This window comes from Molothrus ater, chromosome 21 (genome assembly GCF_012460135.2).
Source record: "Molothrus ater isolate BHLD 08-10-18 breed brown headed cowbird chromosome 21, BPBGC_Mater_1.1, whole genome shotgun sequence".
NCBI lineage: Eukaryota > Metazoa > Chordata > Aves > Passeriformes > Icteridae > Molothrus > Molothrus ater.
In genome coordinates this window covers 9,367,374-9,383,064 of record NC_050498.2, presented here as the reverse complement: position 1 = coordinate 9,383,064, position 15,691 = coordinate 9,367,374, and the positions used below count along the sequence as shown (strand labels likewise).

The 15,691-nt window shown below is 44.6% G+C and overlaps 1 protein-coding gene across 10 annotated transcripts in view; it reads left to right on the top strand.

Moving 5' to 3' along the window:
- Window positions 1-15,691, top strand: part of BCAS3 (BCAS3 microtubule associated cell migration factor) — a 301,144-nt gene that overhangs the window by 111,740 nt on the left and 173,713 nt on the right. For all 10 annotated transcript variants that reach the window (XM_036395055.2, XM_036395056.2, XM_036395054.2 and 7 more), the window contains 3 exons: window positions 9,493-9,593; window positions 13,018-13,214; window positions 14,998-15,095. In XM_036395055.2, the coding sequence (XP_036250948.1) occupies window positions 9,493-9,593; window positions 13,018-13,214; window positions 14,998-15,095 (396 nt within the window). The remainder of the gene's footprint in view (window positions 1-9,492; window positions 9,594-13,017; window positions 13,215-14,997; window positions 15,096-15,691) is intronic.

Below are 15,691 nucleotides of genomic sequence, written 5' to 3'. Positions count from 1 at the left end.
CAGCCTGGCTTTGCTGTGCTCTAATTGCCAGCAAATGGCTCAGCCGGGGCTGGTCCATCTGTCTGCCACGTCAGTGGCAGAGGAGCCTGGCGCCGTTTCAGGGTCACTATTTGTGGCTGTCTCTGGAGGTAGAATGCAGCAGTTTCTCTCCCTTTCTGTATAGCATTTCTGCCGATTGTTTGGCTCCATTAAGTGTGCAGGGGAAATAAAAGCCTGAATGACCAAGTCACAAGGGGGTATGGATAGACCCTTTCTTTGTCCACACTCAGAACATTGCATTAGGTCTCATTATCCATTTATAATAAGTGACCTTTGCCCCCTGGGTCATTGAAAAACCCTCAGTGTGCTTTTTAGCACAGAGTACCTCTGTCAGCAGCCGGGCAGAACAATGAGACGTCTGGCAGGCTGCTTGGAGGGCTGCACGGCCAGGTTTTCATAAATAAGAGGTTTGATGCCAAAACACAGGGCCAAAACCTTCCTTAGTCTTTGAAAAATATAAACCAGGCCGGTGACTTCTTGTGCTAAGCAGAGAATATTCAAAAAAAAAAAAAAATCCTGCTTTCGGTTATCAACACATGGCTCAGCTTTTAATATTTTTAAAGAATCTGAAAGTTTTATTTGCAGCTAGAAAGGAAAGAACAAGGAACCATTGTTTGAAGAAATGTTTTGTACAACAAGTGTCCAAGACCTTTATCCCAAGGGTATTTGTAAGTGGATCAGCACAGCTGTTTCCTTGCTTTGAGGTCATCTGTGACATCTGCTGCAGAAACCTGCATCAGTGAGTGCAGCTCGTGTCTACCTGAGCACATCAGCACAGCTCAGGGCTGCTGCACAGGTGAGAAAGTGGAAGTGAGGGATTTACAGCTTTCTGTAAGCTCATGGCTTGAAAGTGAACTTGCACATTCAATTCCACAACCTGCTGGCCTGCAGGAAGTGTCAGGATCCTGATCCAAACTCTGCAGTGGGTCAGAGAGAGTGTCACCAGTCCTGAATCTGACAGAGCAGATTCCCATGAGCCCATCCCACAAAGCCCTGGATTAATGACAATCCTCAGGTTTTCAGTGCTGGCTTTTAGGTATCAGATATTTCTCTAGACTCCTCACATTTAGTACACAATATTCTACCTTCTTTGTGTCTCTAATATCCCCTCTTTATTCACCTGTGTCCTGAGCAGCTTCCACACCTAAGCACAACAGAAGGACATCTGAGTCACATTTTATTCTTCCTAGATGTATTTGCTATAACATAAACAGCTTCATGTGGTGTGGTTAAAGTGTCCTGGCAGTGGGAGGAGAGTTGTGCCAGGCACTGCACGTGTGCACAGGAGGGTTTTGGTGTCCACAGGAACTTGAAATGTTAAAGCTTCCTCCACAGAATTGCCAAGTTTTGTCATTAATTACTCTTTAAATCCTGCCTTCTTCCTGCTGTTTGCTACTTAGGAATTAAGGTGCTTTGGGTTGTATAAACTCCTGAGGATGCTGTTAAGATGTCCATGACAATATCATGGTTGTGTTCAGGTTTCTTTCAAATGAATTCTTTCCTCTCTTTTACCAGGCCCCCTGAAGTTTTGCATATTTGCCTGACTTACCCCTTGTTTCCTTTGTGTGCCTTCTGTACCTTTCACATGTTTTTTGCATGTTAGAATTGACACAGTCAGTGTTCATGGCACATAATGGCATTGCCATGGAAACGGGTAATCACCAGAAAGTCTGACATCCTCATTTCATATTTATTTCCTTTCTTCCTCATCTCTCCACTCTGAATTCCCTTTTCTATCACACAGTAGATGCAATATCTGAAATGTGGCAAATTAACACATTAATTAAAAAATCCCCTAAAATTGACCAAAAACTGCCCCAAAAAGGTATTGAATGGATTGAGATCTGATTTCTCTCCTCTGGCTCTGCAAAGGGCACCTTCACATTCCAGGCAAGAGTTTTGGCTCATCAGGACCAATTTCATGGACAGGGCCTACAGTTGTCAGAAGCGGGCCAGTGACAAGAATTAATTTATTAACTGGTGTGCAGTACTCTGACAAATTGCTTACTAAATACATCAAAATTGATTGGGCATTCTGTGTTTAAATTGACAAATGACTGCATTAGGGGAAGGAGGGAAATCCATTAATTACAGCTGCCCTCAACCATAGGAAATGTAATCGTATAAATATAGATTTTGTTAAAACTAAAGTCTGTGCTTTACTCCCGTGTTGCTGGTAAGTGTACTTGCACCTCCTTGCTATTAAACCTGCAATAGGAGGTTTTGAAGACAGATCTTTGCAATTGGCTTTTAAATAATCAAAGAGCATTTCTGTTGTGTTAAAAGGAAAGATGCAGTGTTTCTGCATCCCGCTCTGACCGCTTCTGGAAATTGTTTCTCTCTCAGAAAAATGGACCTGTAGCTGAGGCTTCTGCTGTCTCATTAATTGTTTATTCCTAATGCAATGTAATTTGTATTCCACGATGTGAGCATGCAAACCAGTACTCTGTTTCTCCTTCCTTGTCCCTGTACTGCTCTCCAAGTCATACTTGCAGGGCTGTTGCATTTTTCTGAGTAAGAATTTGCACTTGAGTAAGATACAATCAGTTTTATAGGCTTCGTTAAGGGATTCTTGAAAAGATTAAGGCCTTTATTTATAGCTGCCTTTGACTTTTGGCTGTTAGAACAGATTTTCATTTCTGGACCAACTGTTGCACATATCATGTGTTTCACTGAAAATGGCTTTCATTACAAGTCCAATTTAGGAACTGTCCATTGTCTTCAAAGGGAGGGGGCGAGCCTTTCCCTGCTGTTTGTTTGGGTTAAATGATAACACCATTTATACAGATAATCTCTGTAGCTCTGACATCATGTTTGCACTTCCTGCTCCCTCTAATGAAAGCTCTTCACCCTGGGCAAGACTTCTGTCTCCAAGCAGCATTGTGGTTCTTTGTGGCCCCTTTTATGTTCCTTTCATACGTTCCATTGACAGAAATAAAAATGACATCCACAGAGCTAGAGAGTATTGTGGAAAGTCTGGGGGTAAGATGGAGAGTGTATTCAATAGCTGTGAATATGTACTGTGAACACAGACACCATGAAAACCAAGCTGTGGTGCCTGGAATGACAGCCAAGGAGTGCCACAGGAGGAATCTGGACATTCTGGTCCCCCAGCCCTCCTCAGTGCCCAGCAGGGTGAGGTGCTGCTCTGCTCATAGCTGAATGAACTGGACCGATAATCCCATTTTGTGCTGTACCTCTTCTTTCTCCTTGCATTGAGGCTGCATCTTTAACCATGGATTTGGGATGGAGGAATGCAGGTGCTGGTACATCCCTTTCTCTGTGTGTAACTAGAGAATTGTGTAGCATTTCTGGGAGGCCAGAGCTGCTCTTGCCCTGGGTATGTTCAATGTCTGTCACAACAAGCTGGGTTTCAGACAGTAAAACTGATCAAAAGCAGAGCCTGTGCAGTAACAACAATTACTCTGCTGTGTGGTTATGAGGTGTTCAAAGCCTCTTTCTGCTCTGGCTCTGTGGCAGGGCCACGCTCAAGCAGGAGCTTGGGGCAGTTTCAGCTGCTCCATTCCTGCATCTCTGCTGGGCTTTACTGGTTCTGCATTTGGCCACTTGAGCACAGCCCATTTCTGGAGCCCAGCCCTCCCCAAACCCAGCTCTCACCTTGCCCTGGAGTGGGGGAGTTTCACCTGAGCTCACCTGAGCTGCCATGGAGAGGAGCTGGAGCAAGCCATGGGATATGGGTGAACATTTCCACCTCATTTTCCTGTGCTGGTCATGAGAATGGTGCCCAAACCCCTGCCCTTCAGCTGTGCCCAGGGCCACAGGTGAGGGCCTCGCCACCAGGTTGTGTCAGTTGAATGTTCCAGGCTTAAAACTGCAAAATCAGAGTGCCAGAGAATCCATTTTCTAGATTCCCACTTTGCCATTTTATTCTTTCTACCCAGTGTTGCCTCCAGTCAGTGAATCGTTTTCATGAAATTCTACTTTATTATAGTACAACTGCATTAGATTAATGTGTGTATATATATATATATATATTTTTTTTTAACTATGGTTACAATATTCCTGGAGAAAACTGATTCCAAGCAGGCATTTCTCATAGAGAATGTGTTTGGAGTTTCCTGGAAAGAGTCACAAATGGTGAAAATGGAATTTTCAAGTTTGCTTCTCACACTTGGAGGCGTGGCAGATTGCAGGTTAATCTGCCTCCCCTTCCTCTTCCAGACAAGGTGTTTCTAATGAAATTGAGTTCATGGGGTTTTTTTTAGGGAAAAATACATTTCCCTAAAACTGTAGCCTGCCCTTTCTGCTCCCTGCAAGAACCAGGACTGAGTGTTAAAGGAAGCAAATTTAATTTCTGGCTGAGCACTGAGTGATTGGGGTAAATAGGTAAATCATTGAGTGAGCAGTGCAGTAACTCACGATACATTCTTGTGAAATATTTGTGAAATAATAGAGATGACAATGAGCTCTGCAAGGTGCCTTGGCTGCTGGGGATGTGCCCGTGGAGGTTGTGCTGCAGGGCCAGCCCTGGGCTCGTGCTTGGCTTCCTCAGCTCAGCTCAGGCCCAGCTCAGGCCCAGCTCAGCCCCAGCTCAGGCCCAGCTCAGGCCCAGCTCAGGCCCAGCTCAGCCCCAGCTCAGGCCCAGCTCAGGCCCAGCTCAGGCCCAGCTCAGCCCCAGCTCAGGCCCAGCTCAGGCCCAGCTCAGGCCCAGCTCAGGCCCAGCTCAGGCCCAGCTCAGGCCCAGCTCAGCCCCAGCTCAGGCCCAGCTCAGGCCCAGCTCAGGCCCAGCTCAGGCCCAGCTCAGGCCCAGCTCAGCCCCAGCTCAGCCCCAGCTCAGGCCCAGCTCAGGCCCAGCTCAGGCCCAGCTCAGCCCCAGCTCAGGCCCAGCTCAGGCCCAGCTCAGCCCCAGCTCAGGCCCTGCTCAGCCCCAGCTCAGCCCCAGCTCAGGCCCAGCTCAGCCCCAGCTCAGGCCCAGCTCGCCCGCCCCGATGCGCGCGTTACAAACCCAGCGCTGGAAGCAGCTCAGGCACAGCCCCTCAAACACTTTCAGATGTGTACAAACAACAGTAATGAACAAGGGCACATGCTGAAATGGTTCTTTCCTCCTCCTGCGTGGTCATCTGGAAGTCCTTAGAGCAGGGTCCGTGAGCACGCAGGGTCAGTTTTCAAAGCGGCGTGCGGGGATTTCGCCGCGCGCCTCCCATTGCCGTTAATGGGAGTCAAACGGGTAAATCCCCACGCTCCGCTTTGAAAATTTACTACTAAGCCTCTTGACTTCTCACTACATACTTTGATTGTAACAGTAATCCATGGTTAACATAATTTTCCCGACAATAATGTCAAACATACTTTTGAAGTCGGTGAATTATAGAAATAGTTACCTCTTCCATAATTCTTTAAAGATGGCCATCAGATGGATTTCACCGTGGCTTCGTGCAGTTGAAATTATTATTTAACTCAGAAAAGAATATGTTTGTTCTCTTGTGGTGCCCAACTGTTTGTCTGCTCACAGTCTGAGTGTTGAGCAGCTTTAAGGTTCACCATCCTGTGAATAATATCAGGTTCTAGATCTGCACAGATTAAAAGTGCATTGTGCTAGGCTGGCCTCCTAAGGGAACTTTGGAGATGGAAGCTGAAATTAGGCTCAGAGAATGTATACCAGTCTTCCTTGGGGAAAAAAAATCCAGGCCAGTGTGAGTAAGGAGCAAGTAAAGCAGACATAAAAAAAAATCTAAGAAGAATTAATTTCCTAATTACAGATCTACCTGTGTCTTTATTAAAGTGCTGATACAGAGAGTGGATGGTCCATAAAGCACCATAAATTACACAAATTCATTATTTGTGTACTGTGTGGACAGTACACAAATAATGAATGAATCCAGCTCCAATCAGTTGGTGGTGTGGAGTAACTGTCAGTCTGGCTAAACTCCTGCTTTATAGCCCTTTTTTAGCTTAATTTTATTATATTTATGCATATGAGAATCTCAGGAAGAACTAACAGGAAAAAAATGAGCAGGGAGTAGTTTTGGGTAAAAGAGGATATTTTAATCTGCGTGCCATGCTCCTGTGGGAGTTTACAAGCTGAAAACTGCATTAAAACCAGAACTTTGTTCAGTAACGTGCAGCCACAAGAAAAGTTACATGGAGCATATCTCCAGCCTACAAACAGTTTATTGTTAACATGGCAGTGAGTGTTCTGCCCAAAATGAAATCCTGCCCTTTGCTTTGTTGTCACACTGGAGCAGAGGTAGAGCCAGAGGCACAGAGCACCAGCTCTGACACAAACCCACAAAGCGCGTGCTGGATGTGAGCTCCAGAACTGTGGGACACCAAAACCACCCCTGACAGAGCTGAGATCACATCAGTGACAGGGGAAAAAGGTGAATGTGGTGAATTTGGAGTGGTTCCATGGAGACCTGAACCAGAACCATCGCATCCTGCTGGTGATGCCATGGAACAAAGGCATGAAGGAAATAATTCAAATTGTGCAGCTGAATTTTCCAGCACAAGGACTCCTGAAGTTTGTTGAGAAACTTGTGATTGCCTCAGGTCTCTACACCACCTAGATGTAACTGAGGAACCAGAGAAAAAGCATCAAAATCAGGTGTTAGGGTGGGGTTTTTATGAAAATAAGGTATATATCATTTTTATCCTGTGTACCTGTTCACCACAGACATCACTGGAGACTGGAGGGGTTAGTAAAGGGTACATTGACCTGTTCCTGCTGCATTTTAGAAACTCATTTGACATTATTAATGTTAATTATATTAAATTATAATTCTGGGGGTGGAGAAGGCAAGTTCTCTGGGTGTCTGCAGGCATGTGCACGGCAGGCAGCACCAAACAAACAGGCTTTGTGGTGCTCAAAGGCCTTTGTTTGCTCTTAATTTGGACAAACATGCAGCCCTTAGAGAAGAGCACATTGGCAATTTCATATATAACTCTCAATTAAATTGAATTGTGCAAAGCTTATTTCTATAAATGAGAAAATTAAAACCTTTTGGTTCAAGAAGTACACAAAACTAAGTAAAACTAATGATTTATTGTTCCCAAATTAAAGCCATAAGTGCACACACTACAATTGAACTGCAGTGGTTCTTTGTTCCAACACTTTTATGCTGCTGAAAGATGATAATTTATAATCCTTGAAGGAAGATTTGTCTTAGCTTTAGGTATTTATTGTTTAATTAGCCCATCCATGAACAAACCCACTGTGTGTTAATTCCAATATTCCTCCAATGTGTATTTATCTAGGTCTTGCTCACGTGCCAGGAATGTCTGTGCAAATTATTTGAGATTAATTCAAATTGTTTGTTTTCTCTACTTGTCAGTAAATATCAAGGAGAAGTTTCTAAACAGTAAGGGGGGGGTTTCATGCTTATTCATGGAGCTGTGTGAATCAGGTCTGGAATTGCAGAGGAATATCAGCTCTGCTGGATTTCAGCCTTTGCTTTGGCTCCTGGTGACACTTGTGTCTCCCAGTCCCTTCTGTGCAGTTTTCCTGGCACTAACAATTATCACAAATAACTTCATTTGCAATGTGCTTTTTCCAGATACAGCCCTCCCTCAATATAAAGGTAACATCAGTGCAGAGAAGGGAGCCTTGAAGCAGGACAGGAGTGAAGGTGCCATTATTCCTTTTGAGCAGCTCAAAGATCCTTTTTGCCAAAAATTGATGGCAAAGCTGATTTTTGCTATAGGTATCAGTTCAGTTTTTCAGAAGTGTCCTTGAATGCTCGTTTTTGGATTCATTTAATAAGCAAACTGTAGGAACTCATCTCCCATCATACTGTCAGACAGAAGTTGTATGTTTGAATTCTCACCTTAGATTTTTAGTAAGCACTTTTTTTTTTTTTGTACTTTTTTCACTTTCTGCATTTCTAGGTTAAACAAACTCAGTTGCAGATATTTGATGTGTTTGTTCCAGATGTTGGTGTGAGAACAAGTTAAAATTTAGCATAGCTCAGACACAAGGCATTGAATTGATTATTTTAGGAAGGTACAAACCACCTGCAATTGCAGTAAAATATCTCTGTGCAGCCAAGGCTTTCTTGCTCCTGCTCTGTGTCTGCTCCATTTGGGACTTTTCCCAATGAAAGAGAAATTACAGGAGAACCAGTAAAAAACACTCGCTACAAAGCTTTGCAAGAATTGGAATTTTTTTATTTGTTTTCCTGCATGGTTGGGAAATTCTTCAGAAATTTAAAATATTCTGTGTTGCAGCATCAGAATAAGTGAGAATCAGAATAGAGTGAGAATCTGTTGTAATTTCCAGTGTGAATTCAGATTTTCAAGGAATTAAGCTGGAAGATAAAAGATTACTCAAATTCCTGGAAATGTCCTTCCAGGGTTAAATTAATCTCTCATCTTGGAACTTGATGTGGATGTGAGAGGTGTGTGCCCAGAAAAGGGGGGAAAGAGGAAAAGGGGCTTTGCATTTTTGCGCTGTGTTTGTTCCTACAAACCCAAGGGCATTTTTAGCTTGGAAAGATTGCCCATATGAACATGTGTAAGAAGCAGCCCAGGGATGGCAGATGTCCAGCCAGGATCGCTTGTCTGATAAGGTCATTTCTCCCAGCACACTGCACATCCCCACTGGGAATGGTGGCAGTGGGCATCCCCCATCCCAACCAGCCCCTCCAAACTGCTTCTGTGCTAGGTGTGGCACAGAAATGCTGCTTTATTAAACAGCCAAATAAACGGCTGAGGGCTGACCTCAGCTGAGCCTTTATCACCGCTGCCCTGCTGGTGAACTCCCAGGCTGAGCTGCTCCATGGAGTTCAGCATTTCATCACTCCTGGCTGCAAAGAGTTAATGCTGCTCTCAGAAGCTGCGTGGAAACACAAGACCTGTGACTCCTCAGGGAAAGGCTTCCAGGGCAGCACCAAAACGAATCATTTGTTCAGCTTTTCTGTTGTTTTTTCAAATTTCTTTCTCACTGTAAAGCCATCTTGAATCTCCAGTAAAATGTAAAAGTATTCCCCAAGGGAGAAATGCAGCGAGCAGGCAGGGGGGATGCTGCTCCCTAGGCTCTGGTTTTGCAGCTTCCCTAATCTTGACAGCTCTGGTAGTTGCCCCTGGGATAGAAAGAACAAAAAAAAAAAAAATTCAGATCAGTCCATAAAGTTCCTGTTGGTTTGAAAGCAAAACCATCTGCTGGAGCCATGCAGTTTGTAAGGGAGTTCAGTAACAGGAAAGCCTGCAGTTGATCAGCTGTGCTCTCTGAAACAGGCAGAAGGATTCAGGGAGCCAGGAGATGTGGGGAGCATGAGGACAGCAGCAAAATGGGTCAAAATAATGGGTTTGTGCTTTGGTTTCAAGTACAAACTTCAAGGAAGAGAAGCGGGTGCTGTGATTTCATATTCAGAGTGTACTGTAAATCCTCAGGAAAACATACATTGCTGTGCCATTAACTCATTTTAAAAGCTTTTTTTTTTTTTTAATAAAGCATTCAGCAGTAAGTCTGATTTGTGTTCTGTGGGTTTTTTCCAGTGGTGCCTCCAGGGAGCCCTGGGCCCATCACCCGGCACGAGTCCTACGACAGCCTGGCCTCCGACCACAGCGGGCAGGAGGATGAGGAGTGGCTGTCCCAGGTAGGCTCTGGGGCCTTCCAGCTCAGCAGAACAGCAGTGGGAGACTCTGGCAGCAAAATTCCCAACTTTCCTCCAAGTGGGAAGTAACCTTCCAGCAGCCAGGGTGTTGCTGTGTGTAAAACTGAGTCCACTGTGGCTGTGGGTATGGGTCTGATGGTGCCAAAGCAGACAAAGCCCCAGCATTCCTGACACACTCACACCCCTGGGGAGCTCAGCAGGAAGTGGGGAGTTTCAGCTGGCAATAACAAGTGACCTGCCTCCCTTTGTCTCCTGGCATGCACATTTGGGGCAGGGATGAAGGAAGTTGGCAGGATGGTGGTGCCTTTTGGGTGGTGACCTTCCTTTGACCATAAATATGGGGCAGGAGCTGGTTTACTTCCTTCCTTCCTTCCCTGGTTATCATTTCCTACTGAGAATTCCTGTGACTTCTGGCCAGATATAAATATTCTATTGCTTTAAAACTATCATGCTTGGTGGAGGATTTTTATATCTTTAGGTCTAATCTTTGTCTTGTTATCCAATCTTGCTTTGTCTCAGTCAATGAAGCTTCTCTGTAAGAACTCAGTAAATACTTGACCATTTGGCTCAGAACCTCAGTGTAAGAATGTAGGTCATGAATAATACACTGAGAATTAGTTCCTGTTAGAAATGAAAGGTTAGAGTTAAATAAATAAATAAAATTTACAAATGCTCTGGATTTGCCAAAGCAATTACAAGGTACCTGATCCATGGAATTCACCCTGACAAATTAGGTGGGTTTCCTCTGGTTTAAGAACAATGTTGTTATGGGAGTGATGCATTAAATGTGTTGCTGGGGTGTATGGCATAAATATGAAATATTTATGGATGGGATTTGCTTCTCCCACTGGTGAATAAATCATACACAGCTTTTTCCTGAAATGAGAGGTTAGGTTTCCACATGGACCTGTCCAGGAGGAGCATTCACTGGGGAATCCAGTCATGGGAATTCATTTACCTGTCTGAGGTTTCAGATGTGGCTGCACATTGAGGTGTCTCATTTGTTTGTGCTGTGTGTGATTTCTCAGAGCACAAAGATGATGAAACTTCTCAATCAGGGCAGTCAACAGGAATTTTATCTCTGAGCTCACTGGGAGCAGATTTCACCTGTAGTTTTCCACCTCTCCAGGACTGTTTGGGGGTATTTCCTTATTTTATTGTTCTGGTGGAACCTTAGGGAAAAAGAGATTATGGCAAACCTACATTATGGCTGTTTGTTTATTACTAATTCTTGGAAGATACAAGATGTCAACAGAACCTTAGACTGCTCGAACTTCACCACATCCATCCCTCTAGAAGAGTGAATAAATTTATAAAAGGAAATAAAAATCCCAAGTGATGTCACAGAACAGGGTTAATTCTGAGAATGCTCCTGGAATGTTTAATTCCTGCTGAGAGCAGGAGTGATGAGAGCCCTTGGAGCACAGCAGCGTTGGCTGTCCCCGAGCCAGCCACTTCAGATTAAGCCTAAAGTGCAAGGATGTTTTTCAAAATTAAAGTGTTGTTATCAACAGCAACAGCAAGCAGTGAAACCACACCGCCCTTCACTTCAACTTTTCAATTAGAACAGTGGGTAATGTGTGCTGTCAGTGGGAAGTAGATACAATATGTTTGTCCTGCACACAACAGGAGAGTGAATAGGAACATCTGGCCATAGCCTCAGTAAAATTGCAGAGGCATCTGTTTACCTCTCGGCTCTGTGACACTGATGGTTTCAAGCTTAAAATACACAGATTACTTTATCTGTGGCCTAATTTACACTGCTACATAAAAGCTACTTGCCTCAGAAAGGGCTGCAGCCAAGCTGAGTTAGGCTGAGCTAAATGCAAAGATGGAAATAGAGCTGCATGGGCTGTGGTTGTTGGCTGACATTAGCAGAGAACTGACATCAGCCAGGGTTTCAAATTGCTCCTTGAAGATGGAGAATCACTGCTGGTATGCATCTGTGTACCTGTACAAAAATCTGTTCTCATGAATTCCCTGCTAATTTGCATTTCTGCTGTGAAGCTGATTGTTGTTTTAGCAGAAACTGATAGGTACTTTATAGTCTATTTTCTGTTTTAGAAGTATGAGTTCACCAGAGCTTAATATTTTCATTTTGTCTTTCTTTTTTCTGATCTTTAAAAGCTCTTTTTGATTTTTAATCTTGTATTGCATGATCTTTTCAGCCTTAATGATTCTCTTCTGTTGATTACAGAAGTTGTATGCTTTGTTTACCCTTTTATTTACAGTTTTCCTGATCACAAACACCCTACTTCTGTTGAATTGTCAGAATTTTGGTTAAATGGATGTGTTTGTGTGTGGCACATCCATGGCTGTGTTCCTATGCTGAGCATGACCTGGGCTCGTCCCAGCACTCTTCCCATGGCTCTGGGTTATGGATCTTGTGCTTCCCACAAGATGCTCTGTGCCAGCCTCTCCTCTCATGTGCCAACAGGAATTAGGAGCTGTGATTTACCATCCAGCTCTCACTGGATCCATGGGAAGCAATTTAAGCTGAGAACTTTGACAAAGCAGCTGTAACAAAGCTGGAAGGAGCTCTCTGGAAGTACTTCCCTCCCTGCTTGGGATGGGATGTCTGGGGCTGTGGGCCCTTGGTTCCTCTCTCTGCTCCATGCAGATTCATGTGTTCCCTCTCAGTCATGGCATTTGAGTTTTGGGGTGTATTTCATCATGGCAAGGGAAGGAAAGAACAGGATCAGGTGAAGTGGTGGCCAGGATGAAGCTTTGATCTTTAGAACAATTTAAGAACTGGAGTTCAGTGTCCTGAGGCTGATGGTTCATGAGCTTTCAAGTCTCTGCAAGAAGCTCTTGGCTTTCACTGTAACATCATTCTCCAGCAAAGACATCCCCAAGTTTGCTTTGTTAAACATTCCTCCAAACACCCTGGCTCAGAGCACCCTTCTCACTTGAGAGCAGCGGGATTCCAGGAGTCCAGCACACCAAAGGAACCCTGGAGCCCTGGTGTTTTCTGAAAAATACCTTTGCCAGGGTTTTTCTTCTGAGAAGCTGTGAGGCCTCAGGAACAAAATGTAACCAATGGTTATCTGCTGCTGTGGAATGCAACAGGTGCATCTGTGATTGGTCTCATGTGGTTGTTTCTAATTAATGGCCAATCACAGTCCAGCTGTCTCAGACTCTCTGGTCAGTCACAAGATTTTATTATCATTCTTTTCTTTGCCTTTCCTTGCTAGCCTTCTGATGAAATCTTTCTTCTTTTAGTATAGTTTTAAAATATCATTTTAATATAATATACATTATAAAATAATAAATCAGCCTTCTGAAGCATGGAGTCAGATCCTCATCTCTTCCCTCCTCCTGGGACCCCTGTGGACGCCACCACAGAACCCCTCATTATCTGGAGCTGCAGCTCTGTGTTAATCCCTGCCCATGTCCCCTCCCACAGGTGGAAATTGTGACTCACACGGGGCCTCACCGACGCCTGTGGATGGGCCCTCAGTTCCAGTTCAAAACCATCCACCCCTCGGGCCAAACCACCGTCATCTCCTCCAGCTCCTCCGTGCTGCAGTCCCACGGGCCCAGCGACACCCCCCAGCCTCTCCTGGACTTTGACACGGATGATCTCGATCTCAACAGCCTCAGGTAACAATAAAACCAATTCCCAGCTGTCTGACACTTGCTGTGTGTAGGATGTGTCACAGTTTTTATCAGGCTTGTCCAGAGGAACGTCTTGGAAGAGCGCGTGATGCACCAGTGAGAAAAACCCATCCAGGCTGAGCAGCTCCGATTCCTTTTGCTGTCCCTTCTTGGGCTCATGGCAGGCAAAGACAGCACAAAGTCTGCTGGCCTTGCTCAGTGTCCTCTTGCCTTTCACAGTTTCTGCATTGCTTAATAAATTCATTTTCTCAGACGTGAGTGGGAGCTTTGTGCCATGAATTTAGACAGCGGTCAGTGTGTTGGAACAGTAAGTGAACTTCTGGAACGTTTTCCTCCTCCCTGTTTTTATTTTTTCCCACTCCTTTTTTTCCTTCCTTGTAATTCTTTTTCATGTATTTAATTCATCTGGTTTTGGACATTAGCTGATTTGGAAATGGGGACAGGGGGTGGGCGAAGGGAAGGGAAGGAAGGAGAGTGAAGGCAACTGTGGGTTTACATTTACTGGTGATTTGTAGAAGAGATTTATGCTCCAAGTGTTTGTGTCCTGCCCAGTAACTCCAGATTTAACAAATTTCCATGCTCCTGACTCTGCATGTGATTTGAAGTCCAAAGTTCTGTGGTAGGGACTTGGATTGTTTGGGACTGTGAAACTCTTAGGAGTAAAGCAAGAGAGATGGATAATATGACTTATCCCATGAAAAGTGGGCAGATTGTCCTTGGACTGGAAATCCATGCTTTGAAATGTGTGATTTTTACTTGGGTGTAATTACTGCCACAAGTAAGGATGTGGCTGTCAATTTTTTTTTAATATAAATATATATAGATTCATGCACATGCAGAAAGAAAGCAGAAATAAAAAGAAATAATACCAATCTATGTTACAAAAGGAACCAACAATTACAAATGGGTCTTTAAAATTCTGCTTTTGAGGAGGGCAATGGAGGTTTTTTAACCAAGTTTGGGTAGGGTGAGCTTTTTCCTTTCTTTGAGGCTTCCTGAGGGCTCCCATCTGAGCCATTCTTTGGGAATACCCACTTTGAGTCTCTGGGCAGATTATCCCAATCTCAGCTGCACCAATCAAGGGAAACCAGAACTTTCCAACGGCTTTTAAGCCATTTCACAATGAAATTGCTGCTTGTCCCAGGTGATTCTCGTTTGGGTGGGATTGTGGCCAGGTGGTGGCTGTGAATCGTTTGCCCAGGGAGGGGTGGAGTTACCATCCCTGGACCTGTTCAGAGTAGGACTGGACGTGGCACTCAGTGCCATGGTTTAGTTGGTAAGGAGATGGCAGATCATGGGTTGGATTTGATGACCTTCAGGGGTGTTCTCCAGCCTGACTCATTGTGATTTGTGTGCACTCAGTGCCATGGTTTAGTGGATGAGGAGCTGGTAGGTTGTAGGTTGGACTGGATGGTTTTCAGAGTGTTCTCCAGCCTGGCTCAGTGGTTTGTGTGCACTCAGTTTGCCATGGTTTGGTTGATGAGGAGGTGGCAGGTCATGGGTTGGACTAGATGATGCTCAGGCTGCTCTCCAGCCTGGCTCATTGTGATTTGTGTGCACTCAGTGCCATGGTTTGGTTGATGAGGAGGTGGCAGGTCAGGGGTTGGATTTGATGACCCTCAGGGTGTTCTCCAGCCTGGCTCAGTGGTTTGTGTGCACTCAGTTGCCATGGTTTGGTTGATGAGGAGGTGGCAGGTCATGGGTTGGACTGGATGATGCTCAGGCTGCTCTCCAGCCTGGCTCACTGTGGTCTGTGTGTGCTCCCCAGGATCCAGCCGGTGCGCTCAGAGCCCGTCAGCATGCCGGGGTCCCCGCGGCCCGCGGCCGACCGGCGCGGCGTCTCCACGGTCATCGATGCTACTTCAGGTAGGAACACCCTCGTTTTCTGCTCCATATCATCAACCTGCTCTTTGGTTTTGGCTGGTAATATGTGTGCTAATTGTTGCCATCAGAGCTGTCCTGATTTTCTGCACCACAGGGTAAGTGCTGTCTCATACAAATACTCAATCCTGCCATAACGATGATTTTTATTTCCCCCTCCTCTTACCACTCAAATGTGAAGTCACAGCATTGTGGTAAGGTCTGGACACGTATTTATGTAAAGTTTAACATGAGCTATAGAATGCTAAAAATTGCCTAAACTAAAAAGCAGAACATTTACAAATACTAACACTGAAATGCTTTTATTAATGAATGCCTAAAGCATAGAATATTACAGGTCCAGCTCGTTTATAAAGTAGCTTTCATTGAAATGTAATCATAAATGTAATTGATTTCTGTGAGCAGTTGGGACAACAGGAGAGTTTATCTATGTTTGTGTTATAGGCACATTTTCACTGCTCTGCTCTGAAAAGAGTGTGTAGATTTAATACTACAGTGGTTGTGTTAATATCAACAGAGTAATAGATGTACTATAAAGTTCTCTTTTCCCCTCAATGCTGGGCAATAGCCTGTCTAAAGAA